This window comes from Schistocerca nitens, chromosome 8, assembly GCF_023898315.1.
Source record: "Schistocerca nitens isolate TAMUIC-IGC-003100 chromosome 8, iqSchNite1.1, whole genome shotgun sequence".
NCBI classification, from domain to species: Eukaryota; Metazoa; Arthropoda; class Insecta; order Orthoptera; family Acrididae; genus Schistocerca; species Schistocerca nitens.
This window is the reverse complement of record NC_064621.1, coordinates 76,210,070-76,222,194: the sequence shown is the minus strand read 5'-3', so window position 1 is coordinate 76,222,194 and position 12,125 is coordinate 76,210,070. Positions and strand designations below refer to the sequence as shown.

The window sequence follows — 12,125 nt, the reverse complement described above, 5'->3', positions numbered from 1 at the left end:
TGGCTGAAGAGTCAGTACATGATAGGGTACAAAAAATAATTAGAAAGAAAAATGAACAAAACAAATTGGAAGACACCAGAGTAAATGAACTAGTCTGCTTAAAATGACTTGAAATAGGTCAAGCGATTTACGCTATTTAAAAAAACTCAGATGGAGGATACAATAGCTAAACTGTGCAACAATTTACTAGACTGCCAAGTTCATCAAATATACCTCTAACTGAAACAAACCTGTCCAAATGTCCCACGTCCCAGAAACTCCAGTACCTCATACTGGGTTGTCATGGAGTACAACACCTCATGTTGGACAAGCTGATAGTCACCATCGGCAGAAGACGACCCTTGGGGCGCAGCCGGGCCGCCCCCCTTGCCCGTGCCGTGCCCGGCCGTCGTCGTGGCAGCTGTCGTGTGTGCGCCCGTGGTTGTAGTGGTCCCTGTATCGCCGCTCCCACTGCCCACATCACCCTCCCGTTCACAAGACTTGCGCTGAAATGTTACGATATAAATTTAACTGAATTCAATGAGCTGCAGACAGTTAAAGACATAAAATCTGTGCTTAACAAGAAATTGGAGGTGTGTTCTATAGACAGCTTGGTGACCATCAAAGTAATTTACCACCACTATTACTGTGTTTTTCTTCCCTTCAGAATTTTTGCTATGTGCTGACACGAAATGAAAGCATACATACATACATCACCAGAAAAAATGCAGTGTGGATTGTACTTAGCAAAAGTAGTAATCACAGTAACCTATTTACATTGCTTAACTGTTTCCAGTAAAAATCTGTGTATTCTGGATTACATGTCTTTTTTGGTTATCTATATAGCATCCATTTTGGATTAACCTGGATAATCAAGAGCCTGCTATAGCTAAAATTTACGGAAGTAATACCAATAATGCAAAAAGATTGAGAGAGTGGTAAATTTCATCTACAGCGTCACTGTCCATTTCAGTACTGCACCACTGGAAACGATTTCTATATTTATTTTTTTTTTTTTTTTTTTTTTTTTTTTTTACAGCTTTGCATTATTCACTGGAACAGTTCCTAACATTTAATGTAGATATGGGAAACGTGATGTATCAACTTGTCGACAGTTACATGCCTCTTGAATTCTGAATCTTTCTGGACTTCCATGTGGCAAAAATTTAACTTCCTGTTTGACAAGCACAGTCTTTTCCAGTGATTCCACATCTGAAGGACTTTTCTTATTATAATCTTTCTAACAATTACCACAACCCAAAATGTGTTGGGATTCTAATTTCTACTCTTGACACTCCACACGTTTTTAGTTTGATTAAGACCTTTTACTCTTCTGGAATGTACAATTGGCCACATTTCTTGAAGTTTTTTATTTATTGGACCAAAATGTTGGTCACTGAGAAAAAAAGGAATGATCACTAATGGGATAATATGTCACTGTTTCTTTTAGGTGCTCACAGAGTAGAACATGTTTTTCATGGTTGCAGTATTACCAATAACAACCATCAGTTAAAAGGCAAGTTTTTGCATGCTAGGAAGTAAAAATTCATATATATAGATGAACAATATACTACAAACTTCATTAGCTCATTTGTCTCTCTTCAACGACACACAAAGAATACAGGCTTCTTAGTCATTTAAGTTGTTAATACCAAAGAAACTGCAAATAGTTGTCTTTAGTGGGAATTATCAGTAACTGAACATACTGTACAAAGTAAAAAGTGAGCCGACAGTATTATCGCACTCCAAGCACAATTCACATGCTTCACTTCCCAAATAAAAAACTTTTCTGCTCTCCTTTCTTGGACTTTTAGCTCATCTCACAGACAGTGACAATGGAAGGTCCCCAAAATTGGTACGGAGCTTCTCACATTTTATGCAGGTCTCCATTTAAGTTTGATCGAGCTGCAGATTAAAGTTTTCATTGAAAGAATTGAGGTAAAACTTATTTTGCATTAAAGTCTAGATTCAAATGAAGGAATACTGGATATTTTTTTCTCCACAGCTTGTGTAAAATACTTTATTCTGGAAAAGATTATGGTTGAGCTTAGTGGTGAATATTTTACTATAACCAGTAATCTGGGGACAAATTTCTAAGCTTATTGCACTGGTCTTTGATTCTCCCCTTTTTTTATCCTGCTGGACAGCTTCGAATGCAGCAGTCCTGTTTCTAGTTACACCATGCAATGGCATAAATACTATTTTGCATACTTGATTCTTTGCCAAGAATCAAAATATTATCTTTGAAGGTGGCTGGGAAAGATTTTGGAGTGCCACTGCAAGACTTATCTTTCTTCATATCACACTATTTAATAGGCTGTTGCAGGAGAATGTCTTGTACAACTTTAGTTCTGAATGAATTAACAGTATTGGCCAAGTCTGACTTTTCCTTGACAATTCTTTTGCCAGAATAATTCCACTTCCCAAACTTATATATTCTTGGCCCTTTAACTCTGATAATCTGAAAAGTTCACCAAATTTTTCACTGTACTGCTTTCCTTCTTTGGCACACTTTCAACACTACCTTCACAGGAACTCGTTACGAAATACCTCCAAGTACAACGGATCTACAAAAGAGCACTGTCTTTGGATGTTGACAATAATACGAACACATTGCTGAAACACACCATTTGGTAACACCCAACATGCTTACACAGTATCAAGTGATGGCACTGACATGCAAGCAGGAACAGAAACCATGACAGTCATTGAGTAACATTAGTTTTCAGTCCTAACAGTATTCTATGGGCCTGTATCTTCAAGATGAGGCACCAGACTAATATAATTTCCACATACATTATGTGTTGTACCAAACATCAATTAATGTAATAACACATGCCAACACGGCGAAAACACAACAGAAAATACAACAGGTGATTAACGGGTAGCTTTGAGAGAGATGTAATAGTGTATGGTAGCAGAGGAACAATTAGGTAAAAAACATAAGGCCCAGCAGAAATCCTTGGATAGCTATTTCATATATCATACATAACTACAACAAAACTTGAAAAGAGAAAAATGTATATACACTGCAACACTAGCCAAATCAAAAATATAAGTCTTAAGCATTCACTACCTTTTGGCCGCAACGCTGGTACGTATCAAACAGCTTTATGGTCGAGGCACGGATAAACTGCTGTGATGCGACACTGTTTGGGCTTTTTTGGGCTGCATTGTTATTGGTTTGTGCGTGGTGTCGGACAACGGACTGGTTTATCTGATTAACATTTATTGTATATATGCTGTCTGCTGCAGCCTGAGCATAGTCCCTCTGTTGATGCTGTTGATGTTCAAGCTTTCGTTTCTTGTGACTCTGGTGCACCACCGCCCCGTTGCTGGAGGAGAGGGAACTAAACATGTCACGAAGTCTCTGAAAAATAAGAAAAACAAAACACATTACTGCAAAGTGTCATGTTACCATCGTAGAGTTATAAAGTTTGGAGCATAAGATACACATATCATAACTCCGCATCCGCCTCCTCCAATAAATGTTCTCTGTCAAAAATGCTCATGTGAAAAGTGCAACATACTGCAAGTTCAAATGATAAGTAATGAGTTTAGGGTTACATACATGATCACATTAAAATGAAACACATTTATGGACCCTAGCAACAAACATATGTTGATAGTATATCACGCTTCCCGTTAGTGACCATACTGGTTATTCCTGAGAAAATAAATAGGTTTCATTGAATCATAAAGTATTCGTTCATTTTCTTCATTTGTCCTTTTATGGGACGAGGAAGGAAAATGGATGAGGGTCTAGCTTCATCACTTCTGCCATACAGCAGACAATACAAATGGGAAAGGAGAGAAGCAGAAAATGGGGAAAAGAGAGTGGTGCCTAGGCAGAACAGAAGACTGTGTAGTGCTGGAGTGAGAGCAGAGAAGGGGATAGGTAGGAAGCAGACAGGTAATGGCACAGTTTAAGGCCAGGAGGTTAAGGAAATATAGGATATATTGCAGGAAGAGTTCCCACTTGTTCCACTGTCCTACAGAACCTCAAAACTTTCTCTCAAAATTCACTTCACTTGGTCCTCATCTACCCAACAAGCCACCTTCCTCCATGTTTACCTCCATCTTAAGGATGGCCACATCAGTACCTCCATTCATATCAAACCTACCAACCACAGCAATACTTCCACTTCGACAGCAGACACCCTTCCATACCAAGAAGTTTTTTCAACAATGTCTAGCCATCCGTAGTCATCGCATTTGTAGTAACAAGTAATCCCACTCCACATATACGAAGGGTCTCACAGAGACCTTCGCAGATGTAATTACCCTCTCCAGCCATGTACCATCCCCCATGTATCCAATGTAGAGCCACAAAAGGAGCACTCCCTTCATTACCAACAACAGAAGCAACTGAATCACATTCTCTATGAGGGTTTAGACTACTTTCACTGTGCCCGGAGATGAGAGATATCCTTTTCATGCCTCCCACTGTGGTCTTACACCACATCATCCTTATCTGTTCCCTGCTCCCAAAAATCCTGCCTTATGGCTCATATACCTGGAATGTACATAGATGCAAGACCTGTTCCATACATCTTTCCCCCCCCCCTCTCCCACCACCACCACCACCACCACCACCACCACCACCACCACCACCACCACCACCTACTCCAGTCTGGTCAGAGGCCGGACCACTAGTGAAAGCTATCATATGATCTATAACTAAGCTGCAACCACTGTGCTGGTTTCTACATGGACATGATAAGAACAACACTTGTTTGTTTTGAAGAGGCAGTACCACACGTTTCAGCCCAGCCAGATTCAAACTGCCACCTCCTAGAAACTTGCAGAGCAATAAATTACGTATTTATAACAATTAGAACAATCAATACATTTTTGACAAAATAATTAGATAGATAAAAAATCTAATCACCAAGTGGCGGCAGAATACAAACGTAAAAGAAGGTTATAATTTGGCAAGCTTTTGGAACCATTTGCTCCTCCCTCAGGCAGAAGGATTGAAGGGGAAGCAAGAGGGATGAAGGAAAAGGGATAAATTTCAGCAAAGTCAACCAGAACCACAGGTCAGGGGAGACTTATTGGACAGGATAAGAAGGAAACACCAATTGTTGGGGACTGCATCGGACAAGATTTGAAAACGTCAGAGCTTAATGGTGGAAAACAGGGTAATACAGACAGAGATTATGGCTTAAACATCGTAATTGAGTTAATAAGAGTGAAAAGGTAAATGCATTGTACGTAACAGAGGTGGGAGGGGGGTGGTGAAAAACAGATGAGTAAGACAACGAAAGATGTAGAAAAGTAAAACAGAGTGAAAAAAAAGTTGTTACTGTGACGAAATGCTGAGGCAGAAGAACTTAACGTACACTAAGGCTGAGTGGGTGGGGAAAACCAAGGACATGTTGTAGCACTAGTTCCCACTTGCATAGTTCTGAGAAACTGGTGTCTGGTGAAGAATCCATAAGGCACATGTTGTGAAATAGGCACTGAGGTTATGATTGTTATGTTGTAGAGCATTCTCTGCAACAGGATACTGCATGCTGCCAGCAGACACTCTCTGCCTATGCCTATTCATCCTAATCGATAATTTCATGGTAGTCATGCAGATGTAAAAGGCCAAACAATGTTTATATAACAGCTGGTATATGATGTGTCGTTTCACAGGTGGCTCTTCCTTTGATAATCTACGTTTTGCCATTTAAAGGGCTGGTATAGGTGGTGGTAAGAAGGTGCATAGGGCAAGTCTTGCAGCAGCGGCAGTCACAGGGACAGGAGCCGTAGGGTAGGGAGATGGGTGCAGAGCCTAACAAGAATATTGCAGAAATTGAGAGGGTGATGAAAAACTATTCTGTCAGACCCCAAGTTCCTTCTGCATTGAACTTGGATGGATTTGAAGGATGATCTCTCCTGCCGGAAGGTCCAGCAGTATAAACGGAGTTAGTTTGGGATAGCTGCCACATCAAACAGCATCACTATTCAGTTCATTTCTCAGATTCCCTTCCTCTCCTTGCGAGGAAAATTTTTATATGAAATTTGTTTAGAAAAGGTGGCAGAATAAACGAGTTGTTATGTACACAAGACGTAACACAATTCCAAACACTAAATTACGTTAGACTTTTACGAAAATATGAGTCACTGGAATCAGTGTGGCCAGTGGTTCATTTAGGCCAAATGTGGATTCATACATATTATTCTGTGAACAACTGCTAGTGATAGTGCCCGACAAGTACAATCAAACGTAATTGCTACCATGCTGACATACAGAGGTATAGCAAATGGCAGTGCTGTTCTGCCTTCCCTCCCTGTTTCTCAAGCATAAAAATGAGGGTGGTGCCAGGACATGTATTCAGCTTGCTTTGCCAGGTAATACACCTGTTGCTGACATTTTCAGCAACAAACAAGGAAACACAACACAACAAAAAAAATTTAACTCAGCCATCAAGGGACCAAGCTTATTCACTCTTTTAGAGGATGGGAAGGGGGTGGAAGTAATGTATCAGATGCCAAGTAATTTAAAAGAATGTTTGTTCCAATAAAATATAAACAACCCAAACAACTGGTGAAAAGCAATGGTGTGTTAAAATGAGAGAAAAAGTTGTTCTCCTACATGAATGATAATGATAAGAATGAGAAATTCTGTGGTTATAACAATGACTGGAGCAATTTCTTTTTTCAACGGCAGTCAAAATATATACATTTCAATATTTCACCTCGATCAGCCATTGCAATTAATATGCAGCTCGATACATACTATTTGGCTTTTATTTAAATTAGTCGTCGTTTCTTGATATCGTCCCCGTTAGCAATTTCGTTTGAACATCAATTTTTTTTGTTAGGTTAAAGAAGGTAATAACCATACAGAAACACCTTTAGTTACTGTTTATGGAGATGGCTAGTTGAACTATGATGATTCTTAAATTATTAGAATTTCCAACGCAATTACTTTTTTTTCCTTCAAAAGCAGTATACAACCGAGCACTATGCAATAAAATTATTAATTATATTTCAATTGAACACTCTTCTGCAGGAATTATTCATTGTCATTTAAGGTATCAATATCCACTCATCTATTACAAAGTTGTGAAATCTTAACTTCTCGTTTTTCTGATATTTCTTCATATATTAATATAATGACATGGAAGCCACATGAATGTTTAATAATATCTCAAAAGCAACATTATTCAGCCACTGATAGAGAGCATCTACATCTACATGATTACTCTGCAATTCACATTTAAGTGCTTGGCAGGGGGTTCATCGAACCACAGTCATACTATCTCTCTACCATTCCACTTCCGAACAGCGCCCGGGAAAAAACGAATACCTAAACCTTTCTGTTTGAGCTCTGATTTCTCTTATTTTATTTTGATGATCATTCCTACCTATGTAGGTTGGGCTCAACAAAATATTTTTGCATTCGGAAGAGAAAGTTGGTGACTGAAATTTCGTAAATAGAGCTCGCCGCGACGAAAAACGTCTTTGCTTTAATGACTTCCATCCCAACTCGCATATCATATCTGGCACACTCTCTCCCCTATTACGTGATAATACAAAATGAGCTGCCCTTTTTTGCACCCTTTCGATGTCCTCCGTCAATCCCACCTGGTAAGGATCCCACACCGCGCAGCAATATTCTAACAGAGGATGAACGAGTGTAGTGTAAGCTGTCTCTTTAGTGGACTTTTTGCATCTTCTAAGTGTCCTGCCAATGAAACGCAACCTTTGGCTCGCCTTCCCCACAATATTATCTATGTGGTCTTTCCAACTGAAGTTGTTCGTAAATTTTAACACCCAAGTACTTAGTTGAATTGACAGCCTTCAGAATTGTACTATTTATCGAGTAATCGAATTCCAACGGATTTCTTTTGGAACTCATGTGGATCACCTTACACTTTTCATTATTTAGCGTCAATTGCCCCCTGCCACACCACACAGCAATCTTTTCTAAATCGCTTTGCAACTGATACTGGTCTTTGGATGACCTTACTAGACGGTAAATTATAGCATCATCTGCGAACAACCTAATAGAACTGCTCAGATTGTCACCCAGGTCATTTATATAGATCAGGAACAGCAGAGGTCCCAGGACGCTTCCCTGGGGAACATCTGATACCACTTCAGTTTTACTCAATGATTTGCCGTCTATTACTACGAAATGAGACCTTCCTGACAGGAAATCACGAATCCAGTCGCACAACTGAGACGATACCCCATAGGCCCGCAGCTTGATTAGAAGTCGCTTGTGAGGAACAGTGTCAAAAGCTTTCTGGAAATCTAGATATACAGAATCAACTTGAGATCCCCTGTCGACAGCGGCCATTATTTCGTGCAAATAAAGAGCTAGCTGCGTTGCACCAGATCAATGTTTTCTGAAACCATGCTGATTACGTATCAATAGATCGTTTCCTTTGAGGTGATTCATAATGTCTGAATACAGTAAATGCTCCAAAACCCTACTGCAAACCGACGTCAATGATATAGGTCTGTAGTTCGATGGATTACTCCTACAATAGTGTGCAGACCTATACAGAAAAATACTAATCTCTGACACCACCTTCCTCTGTGCCGTAACATATAATACCCAGAGACAAATACACTTTTCTATTTGAATGATCATTATCATGTAAGTTCTTCTTGCTGTAGTTTAACTGGGCCCCTGACATGTAATTACACTGAGGTGACAGAAGACATGAGATACCTTCTAATAACATTACCAACTGAAATCAGGACTCATCTGACCAGTTCATGGTTTCCGAGTCAGCTAGGCTCCAATTAATAGGGTCACGAGCCCCGAAGAGGTACTGAAGGCAATGTTGTGCTGTTGGCAAACGCACCCTCATCGCTCACCAGCTGCCACAGCCCATTAACGCCAAATTGTACCACTCTGTCTAGATGGATGTGTTTGTCATATGTCCACATTGATTTCTGCGGTTATTTCATGCACTGTTGCTTGTCTGTAAGCACTGACAACTATGTAAATGCCAGTCATTAAGTGAGGGCCACCAGCCACTGCATTGTCCATGTAAGAGTAATGCCTGAAATTTGTTACTCTCAACACACACACTAGACACTGCGGACTTCGTAATATTGAATTCCCTAACTATTTCCAAAATGGAACATCCCATGCATCTAATCTAGCTCCAACTACCTTTCTACATTCAAAGTCTGTCAATTCCTGTTGTGCAGCCACAATCATGTCAGAAACCTTTTCACATGAATCACCACAGTACAAATGATAGCTCTGTGAATGCACTGCCCTTTTATATCTTGTGTAAACAATACTACCAGTATCTGTATATGTGCATATCACAATCCCATGACTTGTCACCTCTGTGTATATCAAATGTGCAATACGACAAGAATAGGTGCCGAATATTCAATATATACTAGAACATGGGAGAAAAATCTTTTACTTCCTTTGCATTCTGCTAGACAGACATTACCAAAGTAGGGTGAAAGATGCATACCACTATGACACTGCACACGTTTTACGATACCATTTTTATATATCAGAATCTAACTTCTTGGCACTGTAACACAACAAACTGGAGTGAGGGGCAGTGTGGGGAAGGGTGAAGGACGGGAAGGAGAGGCAGACGGGGGGGGGGGGGGGGGGGGGGGGAGGGAGGGAGGGAGGGAGGGAGGGAGGGAGAGGGAGGGAGGAGAGGGGGAAGGAGGGAGGAGAGGGGGAGGGAGGGGTCTCTCTCTCTCTCTCTCTCTCTCTCTCTCTCTCTCTCTCTCTCTCTCTCTCACACACACACACACACACACACACACACACACACACACACACACACACACAAAAAAATTCCCTCCGCTACAAAATACGATTTGTTGATGCCTTGGGATATCCCGTAGTAACCGATTTATTCTTCCAGTCAATATAAGCCATACCATTTCTTCTGCCTAATTCAATTCAGTACCACCTCATTAGTTATTTCATCTACCCATCTGATCTTCAGAATTCTTCTGTAGCGGACATTTCAAATACTTCAAGCTTCTTCAAACTCTTCCTGTCTGAACTGTTCATCTTTTACGTTTCACTCCCGTACAAGAATGCACTCCATATTCATACACATTTCCACTATCTTCTAATTGTCGATTACCTAAAATAATTATTTTTCCCTATCTTCCAATCGCAGTAAAAACCATAAAAAGATGACAGCAGCGCAAGATGGCAGATTAACACAGAGCCAAACATCAGATAGAAGATCAATGTAAATATTTGCACTTCAGAAAAAATTCTCTAAACACATCGGGGTATGCTTGAAAAAATGTGTAATTGGTGCAGGGTTTTATTATTTCCATCATAAAAAAATGCATACTTCTCCACCACTTCCCGTATGAGGCCAGTTATGACCTGCTACGGTTATGTTCTTCTCGGTCTGCCAGGATCTATCTTCCCTTTAGTTTGAAGTTATTTGACATTGCAGTCTCTCTGGATCAATTCTTTGTAGATGTTCATTCCATTCCCTTTTATTTTCATCCAGTTTTTCTTTTCCACTCCAAATTTTCAATACCTTTAGAATACATCTGTCTAATAAACTCTCGGTCTTGATTTTTCAGTGTTTTATGCTTTAAGATAAATTATTCCACAGGTATTTTTAAATCTATTCAACTTAATCCGCGCAGCTTCTTCGTATTTATACGATATTTTACATCCAGTACAATGAAAAAAAAAAGAAAAAAAAAGAAAAAAAGAAAAAAATACAATGAACAGGTAAAGTAGCCTTACTAACAACTTAGTCTTCACTGAATTTATCCACAAAATCCTATTGACTTAACATTTACCAGAATATATTCTGTACACATTTTACTTAGTTCATGAACTCCTTTTCGTAAATCATCATCTCTGTTGGTGTTACCTGAAAAATATGAGGGTCGTTCAATATGTAATCAACACTTTTTCTGAAAGCAGGTTTTATCCAGGACTCCAATACACCACATTATTCCCCACTCTTTTGGGTACAAAACCCTATTTCTCATTATAATCTCAGTTCAATGCGACGGGCTTACGCCAAGTTACTGGTAGGACCTGCATACCCGCCTGGTAAGACACTACTGGTCGATGTCAAAGCCAAAGTTTTGTTACATCAGTAACCATATCATCCACATACTGCATCCCGCAGAGTGCATCCTTTATTGGGTCCAACAGATGGAAGTCTGCACGTGCGAGATCCGGGCTGTAGGGTGAATGAGGAAGAAGAAGGAGGGGGCGGGGGGAGGGGGGGAGGGGGGAGGGAGGGAGGGAGGGAGGGAGGGGGGAGAAAGGGGGAGATTGGTTGGTTGGTTTGGGGGATTAAAGGGACCAGACTGCGACGGTCATCGGTCCCTTTTTCCAAAAATTTAAAACCACCCAAAGAGAATAAAAACGAACAGCAGGAAAAACGTCAGACGACACAGGACAAGGAATACTCCTACAGAGATCAGACAAAACAAATTAAAATCACACACAGTGTGATGGTGGTTTGCTGACCACAGAGATAAAAAGGAAAAGCCAACCACCGAGAACACATTAAAAACTCAGCATAAAATCGTAGGCCAATGGCCAGAATCAACACAAAAGAACAGAACAAACACTCAGAGTAAACGATAAAAACCCCCTGCCCGAATAAAACTTAAAACTAAGCCAGCTATCACAGGGTCATCAGATAAAAGGGCAGGGAGCGTAACAGACAGCGCAAATGTCTGCCTGACCACAGCTAAAAGGGGGCAGGCCAACAAAATGTGGGCCACTGTCAAAGCCGCCCCGCAGCGACATAGAGGAGGGTCCTCCCGGTGCAGTAAATAACTGTGTGTCAGCCGGGAGTGGCCAATGCGGAGCCGACAAAGGATGACTGAGTCCCTGCGGTTGGCTCGCATGGATGACCTCCACACAGTCGTCGTCTCCTTAATGGCACGGAGTTTATTGGGCATGATCCGATCGCGCCATTCAGCGTCCCAAAGCGCAAAAACTTTTCGGCGGAGGACTGCCCGCAAATCAGTCTCTGGGAGGCCAACATCCACAGATGGTTTACTCGTGGCCTCTTTCGCCAGGCGGTCAACATGTTCATTGCCCGGGATACCGACATGACCGGGGGTCCACACAAAGACCACAGAGTGGCTGCAACGGGCAAGAGTATGCAGGGACTCTTGGATAGCCACCACCAGACGAGAACGAGGGAAAC

The 12,125-nt window shown here is 40.8% G+C and overlaps 1 protein-coding gene across 4 annotated transcripts in view; it reads right to left on the bottom strand.

The window, feature by feature from the left end:
* LOC126199290 (homeodomain-interacting protein kinase 2) overlaps positions 1-12,125 on the bottom strand; it is a 236,852-nt gene that overhangs the window by 177,051 nt on the left and 47,676 nt on the right. For all 4 annotated transcript variants that reach the window (XM_049936110.1, XM_049936112.1, XM_049936113.1 and 1 more), the window contains exons 2-3: positions 3,056-3,349; positions 231-485 (exon numbers count right to left, since the gene is read on the bottom strand). In XM_049936110.1, coding sequence (XP_049792067.1) covers positions 231-485; positions 3,056-3,337 — 537 coding nt within the window. In that variant the 5' untranslated portion in view covers positions 3,338-3,349. The remainder of the gene's footprint in view (positions 1-230; positions 486-3,055; positions 3,350-12,125) is intronic.